Source organism: Semicossyphus pulcher, unplaced genomic scaffold (assembly GCF_022749685.1).
Source record: "Semicossyphus pulcher isolate SPU_LCO1_2020_fin unplaced genomic scaffold, fSemPul1.0.p SCAF_7, whole genome shotgun sequence".
Classification (NCBI taxonomy): domain Eukaryota; kingdom Metazoa; phylum Chordata; class Actinopteri; order Labriformes; family Labridae; genus Semicossyphus; species Semicossyphus pulcher.
The window spans coordinates 401,013-419,547 of NW_027211748.1; the positions used below are offsets into that span (position 1 = coordinate 401,013).

The following is an 18,535-nucleotide window of genomic DNA, read 5'->3' on the forward strand; positions in this document are numbered from 1 at the left end:
AAATGGGCATTTCCCACCTGCTGTAATGTTATTTCTTGTTTTCTGGAGCCAGCCTCAAGTGGCCACTCGAGGAACTGCAGTTTTTTGCACTTCCGCATTGGCTTCCTTTTTCAACACCGGAGGTTGCCGCTTGGTGCCAACTGCGCTATTACGCAGGATGAATGTGCCAAATCATGCAAGAGTGCAAGTTCAGCCATTGTTACCATTAACTGAAGACCAAGACTGAAGGCCTTTTATACTGTGGGAGGTTTAATTAGAATTGACACCACCTGAGTGACCCTGATATGGTAATGGTTTACATCCTTTTTGTGATTTTATTATTAGCCTATATTTTTATTATCATCATTCAACATGTAGAAAGAACGTGTAATCTATTGAGTCGATTTACATAGATAATTCACAATCATGAACCTAATCTGGATCTTAAACCTGCCAATTGCCAACTAATTTAACTAAATGTGTTATATTTTTAATCGTTTGTCATGTTTAGGCTATATCGTGTGTTTCAAAGGCATCTGCGAATTGTGTACATAACAGAGCGCAATATGAATTAAAATTGTAATTTCCAAAAGTGACAAGCATTATTTATGTGCATTCTTAAATTTACACAAGCACTATGCGTGGTCAGCAGCATGTGTAGATTTTGTTAGTAGCTACGAAAAGATCGGAGCTAATAAAATATTGATGAATGCGGAGATGCACGGAAATTTCCATCCACGAATAGTTTACACACAAATTCGTTCTGCTCACGTTTCATGAATGAGACCCACTGATTGTAACAATGAGGTAGACTGACATAGAGAGTGGAGAGGGGAAGTAATTTTAAGTCACAACAGCTCACTCAGTGCAGGAGTGGGTTTCCTCTTCTCTAAAGCTTTCACTCCAAAGTCTCTCGAGGTGCAGCATGTGGTTCGGGGAAGGTGTCTTTTAGTCAGAGCTGCTTCTGATCATTTTACTGTTGTGTTTATTAATACTTATTCTCCAAACAACGGCGCGGAGAGAAAACATTTCTTTGAAAAAATCTCAGAGATTTTAAGGGACTGTGGGTCATCAGATTATGTGTTTTTAGGGGGCGATTTTAATTGTACAGAGGATGAGCTTTTAGACCGGAATCATGCAGAGCCTCATTCAGCGTCCCAGCGAGCTCTGAGGCAGCTGGTCTCTTCCTATGGCCTGGTGGATGTATGGAGAAGGATGTACACAGGCTCCAGACAGTACACATGGTCCCATTTTAATGAGAACAGGATCTCCTCAGCTCGTCTTGACCGGTTTTATTGTTTTAAACACCATTTTAATATATTTAAAACATGTAAGATTGTACCCGTGGGTTTTACGGATCATTCATTGCTTTTAGGAAGTGTTTTTATTAGAAACATTTTACCTAAAAGCGCTTACTGGCATTTTAATTTGGTTTTAACTTTTGATCAAAGTTTTCGAGAAGAACTTATTTATTTCTGGACTGGTTTTAGACAGAGGAAGAGTGAGTTTATCTGTCTAAGGCAGTGGTGGAACCATGGGAAGACTCAGATTTAATTATTGTGTCAGCAGCACACGTGACATCAGCAGAGCTATCAGAGATCGAGAGACTGATGTCGTGGAACTAGAACACATGAGTGAGTGCACAGGAGATCGAGGATATATTGAAATCCTAAAAAGTAAAAAGATGGCTTTAGCCAACCTGCTGGACACCAAAGTACAAGTTGCACTGGTCAGGTCCGAGGTCCAGAACATCACAGAGATGGATGCTCACTCTAGCTTCTTTTTTAGCTTGGAGAGGAAACACGGGCAGAGGAAGGTGACCACTCCCTGCTATCAGACACAGGGCAGGAACTGAGTGAACCAAGCCAGATCAGAAAGAGGGCGGTTGAGTTTTATTCATCGCTGTATAAGAGTGAATACAGAGAAAATGAGGAAATGTTGGAGAAGTTCTGCAGTGGACTGCCTCAGGTCTCTGAGGAGACCAACTCCAAACTAGAGCGCCCTCTGGGCGCTCATGAACTGTATACAGCCCTCCAGAGCATGCAAGGACACAAGGCTTCGGGCATCGATGGACTCACTGTGGAGTTTTACAAAGCCTACTGGGACATCCTGGCACATGACTTGTTGGAGGTTTTTAATGAAAGCTTGGTCGCTAGTTCGCTGCCGCTATCCTGCTGTAGAGCTGTCATCACTCTCTTACCAAAGAAAGGAAATCTGCAAGAGATCAAAAACTGGCGTCCTGTGTCTCTCCTCTGCACAGACTATAAAATCCTCTCTAGAGCCGTAGCCACTCGCCTGAGAGGAGCTATGGAGCAGGTCATCCATCGGGACCAGACGTACTGTGTTCCCGGCAGGTCTATGGTAGATAATATGTACCTAATTCGAGATGTTTTGGAAGTCTCTCGTTCATTAGGCTTGAAAACTGGTTTGATCTCATTAGATCAAGAAAAGGCATTTGACCGCGTTGAGCAGTGCTTCCTCTGGAAAATTATGAGGAGGTTTGGGTTCAGCGATGGTATAATTGCCAAGATCCAGACGTTGTATTGTGACATTGAGAGTGTGCTTAAAACTAATGGTAGCTTGTGTGCTCCTTTTAGGGTGCATAGGGGCGTTCGACAGGGCTGTGCGCTGTCTGGGATGCTCTATGCACTCTCTTAGGAACCCCTCCTCCAGAAAATACGCTCACGTGTTCAGGGTCTGTTTTTACCGGGTTTTACTAGTAATGTGGCTTTATCTGCCTATGCTGGTGATGTCCTTGTCTTAGTCAAAGATCAACAAGATGTCAACACATTAATCAGTATTACTGAAAGGTTTTCTTTCATGTCTGCTGTGAGGGTGAACTGGGGTAAGAGTGAGGCCCTTGTTGTGGGTGAGTGGCGTGAAGGCCTCCCCGTTCTCCCTCAAAGCCTTTTATGGAAAAGAGACGGCTTTAAATATCTCAGCATCTTTTTAGGAAATGAAAATGTGTTAAAAAAGAACTGGGAAAACCTCACAGGAAAAGTTGAGAGCAAATTAGCGAAATGGAGATGGTTACACTCCCAGATGTCGTACAGGGGCAGGGTTTTGGTCGTAAACAACCTTGTAGTCTATCTGTTGTGGCATCGGCTAGCCTGCTTGGATCCTCCATCAGGTCTGTTGGCTAAGATCCAAAGTGACATGATCAATTTTTTCTGGAACGCTTTGCATGGGGTGCCACAGTCTGTTCTGTTTTAATCCAGAGAGAAGGGGGGCCAGGGCCTTGTCCACCTGGCCAATAGAACAGCCACCTTCAGGCTGCAGTTTTTCCAAAAGTACCTCACAGGACCGTCTGACTTAGTGTTGAGGGATGTGGCCAGCTGCATATTCAGGCGTGTCAGTAACCTGGGGCTGGATGCTGCTCTGTTTTTAACTGATTTTAAAGTTTTAAAGTTAACAAGGTGTTTTTAAATCCTGTGCTCTGTTTAAATGGAAAACAATCCAGAAATGTGACTCTCTGCACTGTCTGTTGATGGAGCCTTTAATCTGTGCTGCCAGATTTGATATATGTTGTAGCTCCATTCCAGGGCTGATGGGGGCGCTGTGCAGCACAAAAACAGTTGTTTTAAAGCAGCTGATGGACATTGCAGGGCCAGCCCTGTCGGATGTTGCAGCAGTAAGCTCGTTGCTGGGGATACGCTCTGTCAGGCTGCTGCAGAAAAGCCTGGAGCCCTGGAGGCAGAAGCTCTCTGCTAAAGAGAAGAGCCTCCTCCGACTGTACAGTGAGGGAGGGGTTCAACCTGACCCCATGGACACTTTCCCTGACCTCAGCCTGAGCCCGGGGTTCGCAGAGGTCAGTGGTCCCTTCCTAACCGTGCAGAATAATGAAAAATAAAAACTGCGCAGCCTGGACCGAAAGAACTTGCGCAACAGAGCGGCCTCTGTGTGGACCGACAGACTCGGGGGACGAACCCCCCAGTGGAGGACCTTGTATAAGGCACCTCTAAAAAAAATGGACTGGGGACCTTCAGTGGAGGATTTTACATGGTGCTATTGCTACCAATGCTTTTTTATCTATCATTAATCCCACTATTTTAAATGAGTGTCCTTTCTGTGGTCTGTCTAAGAGTGTTTTTCATGTTTTTACCGAGTGCAGGAGACTTTTTATTTGGTGTTTTTAATCTTTTTGGTCTGGTTTTCTCTCGTCCTGTTTTTATCTGTGGAGTCAAACACAGCAAAACTAATAAATCCAGGTGGCAACTTTTAAACTTTTTAATCGGAGAAGCAAAATTGGCAATTCATATAACTTGAAGGGACAAACTGCAGGATGGACCTGTACTTGATGTTGTGGCCTTGTGGAAGTGCAACATTAAAGCCAGGCTGAGGCTGGAGTTCTGCTTCCACAAGGCCACTGGGAGCATGGAAAAGTTCCTGTAGCTGTGGGGATATGAGGACGTACTGTGCTGTGTGTCTGATCAGGCAGAGCTGAGGTTCGGTGATTGTCTTGGCTGAGAGGTATTTTGTTTTTTGAACGTAACGTCACGTCTGCCTGTTAGTTGTTTAAATATGTAAATAAAGTGTTTGTTAAAAATAAAAACCCTTCTTGCTCTTCTTCTTCTCCTCCTTCTTGCTCTTCTCCTTCTCCTCCTTCTTGCTCTTCTTCTTCTCCTCCTTCTTGCTCTCCTCCTTCTCTTCCTTCTTGCTCTTCTCCTTCTTCTCCTCCTTCTTGCTCTTCTTCTTCTCCACCTTCTTGCTCTCCTCCTTCTCCTCCTTTGGTCTCAGATGGAACGATGTTAGACACTTTGACTTTGCTTCATGTTTTGTAGTTGCCCCTTTGCTTTCCTTTATTCTTTTTCTCCTCTATCACCTTTTCTCCTTTGTCAGCTCTCCTTACACGTTCCTCCACCTCTATCTCTGAGAGTTTGTCACTCCATCCATGCCCACCCCCTTCTTGTGTGGAGTGCCTTAATGTCTTTGTACCCTTCATCTTTAACAGATCAGATCTTGGGTCAGCTCACTTTCTCTTCAGATTTGTAGATGATCATTTAGTTCATGTGTCTCTCATTGATTACAGTTAGATGCTCCTGGTGGCAAAGCCAACAGTCGCTCAATCCTTCTCACACAAGTGACAGTCCTGAGGGGGGAAACAAAGCAGATCCTGAGGTGATCCAAAAGTCCACATTTGTTGTCAGTTGCTCAGAGCAGAAGCTGAAGGTAGAACAGTCCAACAGGATCATTTCAGCTGAAGTAAACATATCCCTCTCTGTGGAGCTGCTTCAGATACTCATCAGGTCTGTAGACCCACACACTGATGCTTTCTGTGCTCTCAGCTCATCTGTGCCTCTCTCTTCTCCTCTTGTATGTCTCTTATCTTTCCCTCCTCCCTCCTCTCTCCTCTAATGGGAGGTGTGTTTACTTTGAAGGTGTTTAGTACTAAGGTTAGGTACTAGGTTTGTTTTTTTAATACTAAGAGTCTATTGAGCATTTTGTGAAGAGCAACAAAGCACAACATTTCATTCACAGTATCAATGTGATATGGCATTACAGCATAAACACATAAATTGTACAGATCATACTGTAAAATGTACAGCGCAAGGAAGGTAAATGGCATTGTGAGGTAAGATATTCCAGTCAACCATCAATCAGACACATACATTTTGTCCATCTTCCAATATATAGGTAATTCCTCAGTCGTAGCAGAAAGGTTTGCCAACTCATGGATCTCCTTAATAATATCTAACCAGTCATTTACGTGTGATTGCCCTTCTTTGTGGCAGCCGTGAGTATTTTCATAAGGTATGTATCATTTGTTGTTATTTCTTCTGGTAGATCGCCCAAAAGAAAGTGATAAGCATGTCTATGGGGTTCGTAATCCCATTATTTGTTGGACAGGCCCAGAAAATGTGGTAGTGATCCGCCCCCACTTCCCCACAGCTCCTCCAGCATGTATGTACTAATGAGGTTAGACATGTTTTCAAATTAGGAGAAATAAAGAAATGAACCAGGTTCTTCAGCAGAATTCATGCCAATATGCAGAACAAGTGGTCGAAGAGGCATTCTCAGCATATGTTCTCCCATTGTTGGGGAGTTATTTTATTATGTAGTCCTTTTTCCAATCTCTCTTTAATATTATTTGTAGATGTCCCTCTTGCCTTAACTTACCCTTGATAAAGTTTCAAAATTGCTGACTTTGAGGCCTCAGTGTATGCCTGTGTGATCAGCTGTACTATCTCACTAGGTTCTGTATTAGTCTCATTTATACCGATTTCTTTCAAAAAGTACTGGCGTAACTGTAAGTATCTGAAGAAATCCTGTTTTTCTAAATTGTACTTTTCTCTTAGTGTCTGAAAACTCTGTCATGTATTCTTTTCCACCATTCTACAGAAAATAGTAATTCCTTTATTCATCCAAAACTTAAATCTGCGGTCTATACTGTTTGGTACAAATTCTGTGTCATAAGCAACCCATCTGAGCTTTTTAATCTGGGTGAATAAATGTAATTGTTTTATAACATCAAACCAAATGGAGAGGGCAATAGAAACCAAAGGACTCAAGTCCTCCTGACAGGTTGTTGCTAATTTCTGATCCCCAATCATTGCTTGTATTGGGATGTCCTTACACCTTCTCTCCATGTCCTTCCACTTGGCTTCATATCCACTATCATACCAAAAAAGGACAGGTTTAATTTGGGCCACAAGGTAATAATCCTTGAGATTAGGAAGTGACATTCCACCTCTAGTCTTACTAATGGTTAATGTTGGCTTCTTCCCTTTCCATATAAATTATTGTATCTGTTTGACGCTGATTGTTTGGGATTTTAACTGGTAGGGACATGAATAAGTAAAGCAGTTTAGGCAGGTCTAAATTCTTGCACTGAAACTCAGTAAGGGTGTTAACCGGGGACTAAGATTTACTGCCTCATAGTTTCTTTTATACAAGTTAACCAAACCCCTAAATATTTAATTGGTTTTTGAGACCAGTCGATAGGAGGTTTTTGTCGAAGCTCTGGTAATTAGAGGTCGACCGATTGATCATTTTGGCCGATTAATCGGCCCCGATAGGACTTATTAAAAACTATAATCATCGGCGGATCTGGGCTCTGATAGTAGCCGATGGCTGTGCAGCCTCAGGCGGGGACGTACATCGCGTGCATTCGCCTTTTTAATGGAGTCTCAATACATGACATACAGGTACCTGGCATAATTAATGAAAGTTAACTTTATAACACAGCTTTATTCACAAATTATGATCATGATAAGGTTGTTGTTTATAGTATTGCATTATTAATGAATTAGACTATCGTGAACATTCACTGCTTTTCTGCCGAGCTCATGCTGCTGTCTCTGTTTAGCTAGCAAGCTCGCTACAATTTGGCTAGCAGTGAGTGCAAGCCGAGCACAACTAATGGGATCATATCTGATCATTTGAGGGGCACTTTTGCTGAAAATATAAGTTTGCGTGTGTAACTCCCGAGGATACTCTTAACAACTGTTAGAAAACCATGAAATGCCACTCGTACGTGGAGACCGTGAGACAAGTGGGTGGGGGCTAAACCTTTACTGTACCGGGGAACAGCTGACAAGTGGTACGTGATTCATATTATATCTGACTCATTTCAGTTCATTTCTCCCCACAAAAGTTAACTCTGGAATATAACGTAACAATATCAGCTCTCCACGAAACAAGACAGGCAGGCAGGGAGGAAAATAAATCATTTAACTGTTAATTAAATTACTTAACAATTTAACGTTCTCTCTTCTAAATAATCCAACCACGTAACATCAACTGTCCATTCATGACATGAAATCACACTTTTTATGATCCTCCTCACTCCGGTAATGTGCACAAACACTATAATACATTTTATTTGTATTGCACTTTATATTTAAGGAATCTCAAATTGCTACAGAGAAGAAAGATAAAACAAGACAATTTTTATGTGTTAAAAGGAGAGCCTATAAAAGGCACTTAGCAAAAAGCTTTCTTAAAAAGATAAGTTTTTAGGTCCCATTTAAAAACATCTGCAGTCTGTGGGACCCTCAGGTGGTCGGGGAGGGTGTTCCACAGCCTCGGAGCTGCAGAGGAAAAGGCCCGATCACCCATAGTGCGGAGCTTGGTTCTGGGGACTTGGAGGGTGTTCCTGGTTGCAGAACGGCGGGTGCATGAGGAGGTCTGGAGGGTTAGGAGTTCTTTCAGGTATCGGGGGGCATGCCCGTGAATGCACTGATGAGTGAGGAGGGAGACCTTGTACTCAATTCTGAGTGGGACTGGGAGCCAGTGAAGGGATTTTAGAAAGGGGGTGATGTGATTGTATTTGCGGACCCTTAACAGGATCCTTGCAGCGCTGTTCTGAATATATTGCAGCCTCTGGATGCTCTTTCCAGAGATGCCTATTAGAAGTGCATTACAGTAGTCGAGCCTGGAGGAGACAAGGGCGTGAACGAGCTTCTCTGCATCTGCCAGGGTGAGTATTGGACGGAGTTTGGCAATGTTCCTGAGGTGGTAGAATGATGTTTTACAGAGGTGTTTGATGTGGATGTCAAAAGTGAGTTGGGGGTACATTTTAACACCCAGGTTGGTGACAGATGTGGAAAGGGGGATGCTTTGCCCGGAGAAGGTGATATTGGTGATGGTGGAAGAGCGGAGCTGATGTGGTGTGCCAAGTAGGACGGCTTCTGTTTTGGACCTGTTCAGCTGAAGAAAACTAATAGTTTGTTAGAGTGGTATTTAAAAATGTAACGGGACGCGCAGCATCCGGCCTGATATACCACACGGAAGAGCGCATCGCCATGTAAACAAATCCAACATATTTCCAACGATGTAATCCAGCACATCACACTTCAGGATACTCTGTACGTATTATCAAAGTCGAAGTGGCAAAAAACGGGTTTATTAAAAACTGCCGTTTGCATAAGGCTGCTGAAGGAGTAAAGCACGTCAACACAAACTGTTGTGAACAACAACGTGTAGGTAAAGTTAAAGGAAAAGAGCAAGAGACTGAAGCAGGGGCGATACATTTGCTTTTTATATAAGACTCTTATGGTAACTTTTTTGATGCTACTTGAGATGTGTCTGCTGAATTAGTGTTTCTATTTTTTTCTCCCAAATATATGCCAGAAAGCTTCAGTGATGGTAACAACCATTAATTTGTAACTTTAGTAAAACTTTACTTTATCAGAAAGGTTTTATTAAATCAGCAACTTTAAGAAAACAAATGCAGAATCATTTCAATTTAAAAATGATAAAGTGCAACTTCAATCATTCATGTAGATTGAAATAAATATTAAATATATAAAAGTAAATAATACAGTTATATATATATATATACATGATCTATTTGATAACCTATTTAGTTAATAGCTATATTGAATTGATTTACATGTTTCTGGTTTCTTACATTAGATGGCAGCTGAAGGATACACAGTCCCTCTATGGGACTCTTTTGCTGAGGAAAGGCACAATGTGGGCACAACAATTTGAGTTACATTTGCAGATTATATTTTCTTTACTACTTATTTTATTTATTTAGGTATTCATTACTCTTTGAGATTCATGTTCTGTTCCAGATTTATGTTTTTATTTTGTTATTTATTTGACATAGACTTTCAGTTGAACAGTTATGTGTAAGGATATGTAATAAAGCTAAAGATTGTTCATTTAAATTAGTTTCTTTTTTTTTTCATTGGGTGGGGAGATATTGGCCGATTAATCGGCTATCAGCTTTTTCCTCGTACAAACTATCGTTATTATGTCGGCCTTTAAAAATCCACTATCGGTCGACCTCTTGGTGATGGTCCACAATTAAATGATAATATTTGTGTTTTTTGTACGTTGAGCTTGTAGCCTTAGAATTTGCCAAATGTGTCAAGTAGATTTAGAAGTGTGTAAATAGACTTGTATGGTTCTGCAATGTATAATAAAATATCATCGGCATACAATGCAATTTTATGTTCCTCCCGGCCTAAAACAATTCCCTGGATATTACCATTTTCTCCTATAGCTTGAGCCAAGGGTTCAATGTAAAGTGAGAAAAGGGTTGACGAGAGGGGGCATCCCTGACGTGTGGACCTTTTCAGGTTGATGCGATTGGTTAGCCGTCCATTTATCTTGATTCCTGTTGTTGGGTTGCTCTTTTGAGCATGAATCGTCAGTTTAGCAGGATATGTTGTCCAGAAGCATATTTGGTTTTCTTTAAGGACTTTTTAATGTCTTTGTACTCTTTCAGTTTTCTGTTTACCCCGGCTGGGAAGTTGTGTGGAAACGTAACCACTTTCCCCTCATACATGATCTTCTTTGCCCAGGCTGCTTTAAGTATCTTGTCTTTAGTGTCATATCTCTGGAAGTTAACCAGGATAGACCTTGAAACGGCTTCGTCTTGAGGTTTGGGGCCTTGTGATCGGTGTGCTCATTGAATTTGTTAGTCTATCTCTCCATTGAGGTTCCTTCTTTGTCTTCTTTAATACCATATATGTGGATATTATTACGATGTGAACCACCCTCAAGGTCAGTATCTTGGCTTGAAGAGTGCTCTGTTGTATGAGAGAGTAAAGCAGGCTCTCTCAGCTCAGTATTAGTCATCTCTAGTTCTTCCACCTGTTGCTCTACCTCAGTTAGTCTCGTACCATGGTTACGGACATCAGCACCAACACTTTGTAACGTCTGATTAACCTCTGTTTTGAAGTGGTTAAGTTCTTCCTTCATATCATTTCTGAAGTAGCTTTTAAAGTCCAGCAGTTCCTACTTGAGTTCACATTTCAAATCCTGTATGTTTTTACTCAAGCCTTTAGCAGTGGTTAGCTCTTCCTCCTTTCTGGGAGGTTCCAGTCTCTCCATGCTGGGTTTGTTGTCCTTTGTGTTTTTCTTTTCTTTCGTGTCTTTGTCAATTTTAGGTTTTTCCCGAAACTTTCTTGCCTTACACCCCACTCACTCTACGTCATTCTAATTTCTTGTAAGCGACAGTGTCCTTGTTTTTCGTGGGATTTTCTTTACTTGATCAGGAGAGTTTTATGGTCTATGCTGCCTTCTTGAATGCTCGCCTAGAAGTCCACTGTACTAATAGGTTTTAAACAGGGTGCGAAATACAGGGGGTCTTGGGGGGTCCGAGACCCCTTGATTGACACTTGAGACCCCCTGAAAACCTCTACAGCAAAATCTTGGGGCGTCTCTAGAAAAATCTTTAAAAAATTACTTGTCACTTGCAATTGTCCCTAAAAATTTATTTTAAAAGCGTACTGTGTCAAGTATCTATTATTCATATTGCAAAACATTTATTCACAAATATGAATAGCCTACAGAAAATACTGTGGTGGTGTTTCCTATTATAGCATATTGTCATTGAATATGTGACTGTTTCTCTTCAAGGCCTTCCTCCAAGGGTGCCGCTGTTGCAAATCCACAATCCATTTTTATTTTAGAGAAGCCAACCTTATCCCGTACAAACTGAAAAGCTGTGGATTTGTTTCTGCTTTGATTCATGGCTACACTTGGTGAAATATGTGCACAGAAAGTCGGGAAAAAATGTCAGAAAACACAGTTCATTTCTTGCTAACTTTAAATTCACTTCTAAAAAGCTTGGTGATGTGCATGCAACGCGTGTATATCCTAGCTGATTGCCATGGCTTGCATCCTTGAAATATTGTATATTGCGTATAGAGTCTGTGTAAGCCTTCAGCATAATGCTGGAACACTAGGTAGGGGGGACCCCCCGACTGCCACTGGGTATTTCGCACACTGGTTTTAAAGAAGATAAACTAAAACACACAAGCGACACTAACTCATTAATAATTAACTCAGTAATCACTCAGTAATCACCCAGTAATCACTCAGTAATCACCCAGTAATAACCCAGTAATCACTCAGTAATAACCCAATAATCACTCAGGAATAACAACGTAATAACCCAGAAATCACTCAGTAAGAACTCAGTAATCACCCAGTAATGACTCAGTTAAACTCAGTAATCACTCAGTAATCACCCAGTAATAACTCAGTAATAACTCAGTAATAACAACGTAATAAGCCAGTAATCACTCAGGAATAACACAGTAATAACCCAGTAATCACTCAGAAATAACACAGTAATCACTCAGTGATAAACCAATAATCACTCAGGAATAACACAGTAATAACCCAGTACTCACTCAGTAATAACAATGTTATCACTCAGTAAGAACTCAGTAAGAACTCAGTAATCACCCAGTAATCACTCAGTAATAACAACGTAATAACCCAGTAATCACCCAGTAATCACTCAGTAAAACTCAGTAATAACAACGTAATAACCCAGTAATCACCCAGTAATCACTCAGTAAAACTCAGTAATCACTCAGTAATCACCCAGTAATCACTCAGTAATAACAACGTAATAACCCAGTAATCACTCAGTAATAACAACATAATAACCCAGTAATCACTCAGTAATAAACCAATAATCACTTAGGAATAACTCAGAAATCACCCAGTAATCACTCAGTAAAACTCGGTAATCACTCAGTAATCACCCAGTAATCACTCAGTAATAACAACGTAATAACCCAGTAATCACTCAGTAATAAACCAATAATCACTCAGGAATAACACAGTAATAACCCAGTACTCACTCAGTAATAACAATGTTATCACTCAGTAAGAACTCAGTAAGAACTCAGTAAGAACTCAGTAATCACCCAGTAATCACTCAGTAATAACAACGTAATAACCCAGAAATCACTCAGTAAGAACTCAGTAATCACCCAGTAATGACTCAGTTAAACTCAGTAATCACTCAGTAATCACCCAGTAATAACTCAGTAATAACTCAGTAATAACAACGTAATAAGCCAGTAATCACTCAGGAATAACACAGTAATAACCCAGTAATCACTCAGAAATAACACACTAATCACTCAGTGATAAACCAATAATCACTCAGGAATAACACAGTAATAACCCAGTACTCACTCAGTAATAACAATGTTATCACTCAGTAAGAACTCAGTAAGAACTCAGTAATCACCCAGTAATCACTCAGTAATAACAACGTAATAACCCAGTAATCACCCAGTAATCACTCAGTAAAACTCAGTAATCACTCAGTAATCACCCAGTAATCACTCAGTAATAACAACGTAATAACCCAGTAATCACTCAGTAATAACAACATAATAACCCAGTAATCACTCAGTAATAAACCAATAATCACTTAGGAATAACTCAGAAATCACCCAGTAATCACTCAGTAAAACTCGGTAATCACTCAGTAATCACCCAGTAATCACTCAGTAATAACAACGTAATAACCCAGTAATCACTCAGTAATAAACCAATAATCACTCAGGAATAACACAGTAATAACCCAGTACTCACTCAGTAATAACAATGTTATCACTCAGTAAGAACTCAGTAAGAACTCAGTAATCACCCAGTAATCACTCAGTAATAACAACGTAATAACCCAGAAATCACTCGGTAAGAACTCAGTAATCATTCAGAAATCACTCAGTAATAGCTCAGTAATCACCAGTAATGACTCAGTAATAACTCAGTAATCACTCAGTAATAACACAGTAATATCCAAGAAATCACTCAGTAATAACAACGTAATAACCCAGTAAGCACTCAGGGGTAACACAGTAATAACCCAGTAATCACTCAGTAATAACCCAGTAATCACTCAGTAATAACAACGTAATAACCCAGTAATCACTCAGGAATAACCCAATAATCACTCAGGAATAACACAGTAATAACCCAGTACTCACTCAGTAATAACAACGTTATCACTCAGTAAGAACTCAGTAATCACCCAGTAATCACTCAGTAATAACAACGTAATAACCCAGTAATCACTCAGTAATAACCCAATAATCACTTAGGAATAATTCAGTAATCACCCAGTAATCACCCAGTAATGACTCAGTAATAACTCAGTAATCACTCAGTAATAACACAGTAATATCCCAGTAATCACTCAGTAATAACTCAGTAAAACTCAGTAATCACTCAGTAATCACCCCGTAATCACTCAGTAATCACTCAGTAATCACCCAGTAATAACTCAGTAATAACAACGTAATAACCCAGTAATCACTCAGGAATAACACAGTAATAACCCAGTAATCACTCAGTACTAACAACGTAATAACCCAGTAATCACTCAGTAATCACTCAGTAATAACAACGTAATATCCCAGTAATCACTCAGTAATAACCCAATAATCACTCAGGAATAACAACGTAATAACCCAGAAATCACTCATTAAGAACTCAGTAATCACTCAGTAATAACTCAGTAATAATAAGGTATTCACAACGGCCTGCAGGGCGCTCTGATCTGAAACTGAAGCAGCGTGGAGGACATCCTCACAGCTCACGAAGAAAAGAAACACCTGCTGATCTACAGAGAGTTAAAAGAAGGTCAGGTCTTTGTTCTGAGAACACCAGGAAATAAAGAACATCCTTATGTGACATCACAACCTTTGTTTCAAATCAAGAGTCAGAATCGTCACAGCTTCACAGGTGGACAGAGATGATGTCTGTTTTTGTCTTGCTCACTCTTTCATCCTTCCTCTCTTTTCACCAGGTGTCTACATCTTAATTGAACTCAAGAAAGACTGATGTCAAGGAGGGACATTTCCTTGTGTTCTTTTCACTCTTGTAATAATAAACATCTTTAAGCAAAGTGATGTGGCCGCTGGTTTCTGACAATGCTCAGGCTGCATGCACACTTCTCCTGCCTCTTTAGTTCAGTGTTAAATCTGAGCCAAGAAGCAGAACAGACTGCTTTACATTAAAATGATGATCTCTTTAGGAGCACACAACCTCCAGGTGATAAGTGAAAGAATTTAAATTTAATTTGTCACATAACTTCACGCATGGAGGCTTGACATTCTGAGCCGCTCATAGAACCAAGGTTACCATGGTAACATACACATGTGAGAAAAACAAAGATAAAAACAAAAAAGTAAACAAGTTAAAAAAAAAGGTATTGTAAAAAAGAAATACCACAAGAGGGACAAAATACCCCAGCTGTCTGAGAGTACGGCGCTTCTGTATTGTCCAGGTGTCCTTACACAGAAGGACGTTTGTGATGTCATCAAATCGCCCCCAGAAACTGTATGTATATCAGCGGGTGCCCCCCATTAATCATCTGCCCCCCAACAGAAATATCTGCCCTCTCCCTTCCTAAGGGAAACAGCTGAAAGTCGGAGAGGGGGGTTGTGTGTGTATGTAGCTGGAACATTAACCTTCATTCAAACCGCTTCTGTTTGACCGACTGACTTACAACAGCGTTTTAAAGGTGTCCTTACATTACAACCTGTATATACATCTAAACAAGCATACTTTGCAGTACTTGTGCAGTCAGACGTCTCTAACATTTATTCAAACAGGTTAAACACAACCTGCAGATCTCCAAGGTGAGTCAGAGAACACCATCCTGTCTGAGGTCACAACATCACCTGGGGGAGAACAGACTGAATAGTAGATGGAGACACCTCTGCTTTGTGAGCTACTGTTTGCAGCAAAACTAGCAGCTTCAACCATCTTGGTTTTTTACCTTTTGACCCTTTGAACAGGATTATTGGCACATGAGTCTGCTGGCATCGGGCCCTGACCTCCCCAAAGAACCACACATGATGGCTATACAGCTGGAGTGTTTCAAAACTGAGGCCTGGGAGGCCGTGCTGACCTGAGTGACCTTCTCGGTGACATGGTGAGTTCTGTCCATCAGTTTGCTGGGAGGTCTGATTTCACCCGGAGGTAACGCCACGAAGGTGTCTGTCTTTGTGTCCAAGAGGCTCTGGGTCATCTGCTGCGTCCCACGCACATACACAAAAACACACACACACACACACACACACACACACACACACACACACACACACACATAAATACTATATAAGCAGTCCTGCCAACCTGTACGCATTTTGTGTAGCAAGTACGCAATTCGACATCTAAATACGCTGGTACGACTCGCCCCTCTAAACTACGCAAAAAGCTGCGGACATGTGAGTTCTGTGACAAATGTGCACGTGCGGTACTCATGTCTGACAACACGATGCAGCAGCGTGGTGAAGCAGTTTCAGCCAATCATTGTAGAAAAGTGGAGAATAACGAGTCTGCCGAACCTATAGCGTAACATCCCCGCCCCCCTCCTACGTGCCTCCTCCTGTCCTCTGCCTCCCTCTCTGTCCTCCGTTCCCCCCATCGCTGCAGTTGGCTCTTAAAAAGGTAAACTGTGTGTGTGTTTGTGTGTGTGTGTGTCAGCGGACCTGCCAGCTTTTGGCAAATGTGAACCGTTACGCGTAACGTTACTTTCACTGTGGAAACATTCGAGCCGAAGTCTAAGTGAAAAAAAGAAAAAAAAAGATTTGCAAGGTTTTTTTCTTAGCAAATCTATCGATCATGTTCCCCTAATGACCCCAAAGCATCGTCAAAGAAAAAAGAGAAAGAAGAGGCAGCGGTGCATCTTTGTGTGTGTGTGTGTGTGTGTATTTTAGCCTTTATATATATCCATTGCAGATAAAGTAGGCCTGTATATAAGGAGGAATGTGATTATTTATACAGTTTAAACATGTAGCCAACAAATCTTTTGCAGCACCTTTTGCAACCACTATCATGGCAGATGAGGAAGACAAAGACAGGGAGGGACAGGGCAGCAGACCTGCCAAAAAGAAGAGGGTCCATGTCCCCCAGAAGTTTTTGAGTAAATATCAAGAACAGTGGCCATGCTTCCGACCCTCTAAAGTTCCTCATCATGCATTTTGCACAGTGTGCAATTATGATGTTGACATAAGCCACCAGGGAGCTGCAGGTAATATATAAATTAGCCCCGGTGATGTGTGCATATGTGCTGTAAGCCAATTTAATTATTACATTCTTAAAAACAAAAACACCTATTGCAATATACAAAATAAATTATTACCATTTTAATTAAATACATATTAAAATTATTTTTAATTAATTTTAATTAAATAAGTATTGAAATTGAAGTATTGAAATAATTCAATGCAGTTAACTTGTGGCTCTTTATTAAAGGTATTGTAATCAAAAATATAGGTTTTATTGTTTTTTTTATAACCGATTTCCAGCCAGTGAATGTGGAAATTACTGCGTGCAAAGCAATGGAGTTGCAAAAGTCTGCGAAAAAAAGCCGCACAACACAAGTGGTACTCAAAATATTTTGACAAGGTTGGCAGGTCTGTACACTAAAAATATGTATATAATAAAATCACTTATCACTAATTATTCAGTTACCTTACATGATAGGAGGTAACACTGTGAGTGTGTGTGTATGTGTGCGTGTGTGTGATACCTGGCTGTTGGTCCGGCAGCGCAGGTCAGTGTCTGACGTCCCCACAGGTACGCTGCTCTTCCTGATGGTGACCATACCTGCTGAGAGAGGAGGAGGGAGACTATGTTGTTCAGTATGTTCAGTTCACCACAGAGGAATAGAAATGCTTGTGATCATCAGACATTGTAGTTGATCATGAAAGGAGAAAAGTTTTGGGCCTGTCAGGATGAGATCAGAGTGAGTTTAGATCGCTGTGAGTGTGATGGATGTTATTAGTCCTCCAGCTTCAGAGATCAGCAGGTTTCATTTACTCTCTGGCTGCTTCTCATGTCTCTTAAATTGCATCCATGCTTCCTTCACTTGCTTCTTTTACTTGCGTCTTAGTCCCTCCCAGGGATGCATGGAGTGACGTGAGGAAACCAAGAGAGGAGGGAGGAAACAAGGGAATGTTTTTTAAGAGACATGAGAAGTCCTTTTCTATGAAGCGTCACGTGCTGCGACGTCCGTTTGTGATGATCGCGTCAGCTGATCACCGCTGGATCAGCTGTCAGTCTGCTTTAACAGCTGTTTGTGTCTGTACACATGTGCACTGTATTAATTCTAATAAAACACACAGTAACAGTGTTTCCTCTCTGTATGCTGTTAGCTGTGTAACAAACACCTGCACATGAAGAACAGGCTGCAGTCTGTGTTCCTGCTGCAGAGTCATACGGACATTTCTTACCAGCACTATGCCTTTATATTATTTGTTCATTATTTACATTTTCGATCACTGATCATCTGATCTGAATTAATTATTTAATAAGCCCAAATACTGTCTGTTCATGAACAATGAAAATTATTGATTAGGCTAAAAGTTTCAGGATAAATAGAAATCACGTCACTCTGATCAAACCCGACCTCACTGATGATCAGTCTCACACGTAAAAAGTGTTACCTGCTGACAGAGAGACTCTCCTGCTCCCTCTGAATTCATTCATTCATCCGTAATAAAAGTTAGCAGGGAAATAACTGATCATGACAAGAGGTATTTTTTTTAAATTAAATTAAATAGAAATGAATCTGTTTTTGCTACTTTTGATTTTTAGACAATTAACTTATTTTCACTCAGATGTTGACTCAGAAAACAAATCAAATCTGCAGTTATTCACTGCATTTTATATATTTTACGATATGATCAATATTTCGTTCTAAACGATCACAGTTTTCCAAATACCTACTCATTATACCGACGTTGTTTATAGTCGGTTTCAAGGCGCCCTGTAAAGTCTGTTTTAAGGTGCGCTTCTTCCTCTCTGCCGTATGAAACTCTGGTGATGTGAAGTTTCA

At 40.7% G+C, this 18,535-nt stretch overlaps 1 protein-coding gene across 1 annotated transcript in view; it reads right to left on the bottom strand.

Annotated features, from left to right (window-relative positions):
• The window catches only part of LOC138611130 (voltage-gated inwardly rectifying potassium channel KCNH6-like), a 141,878-nt gene that overhangs the window by 77,478 nt on the left and 45,865 nt on the right, over window positions 1–18,535 (bottom strand). The window contains exons 6-7 of the mRNA XM_069684082.1: window positions 17,228–17,307; window positions 15,602–15,724 (exon numbers count right to left, since the gene is read on the bottom strand). Coding sequence (XP_069540183.1) covers window positions 15,602–15,724; window positions 17,228–17,307 — 203 coding nt within the window. The remainder of the gene's footprint in view (window positions 1–15,601; window positions 15,725–17,227; window positions 17,308–18,535) is intronic.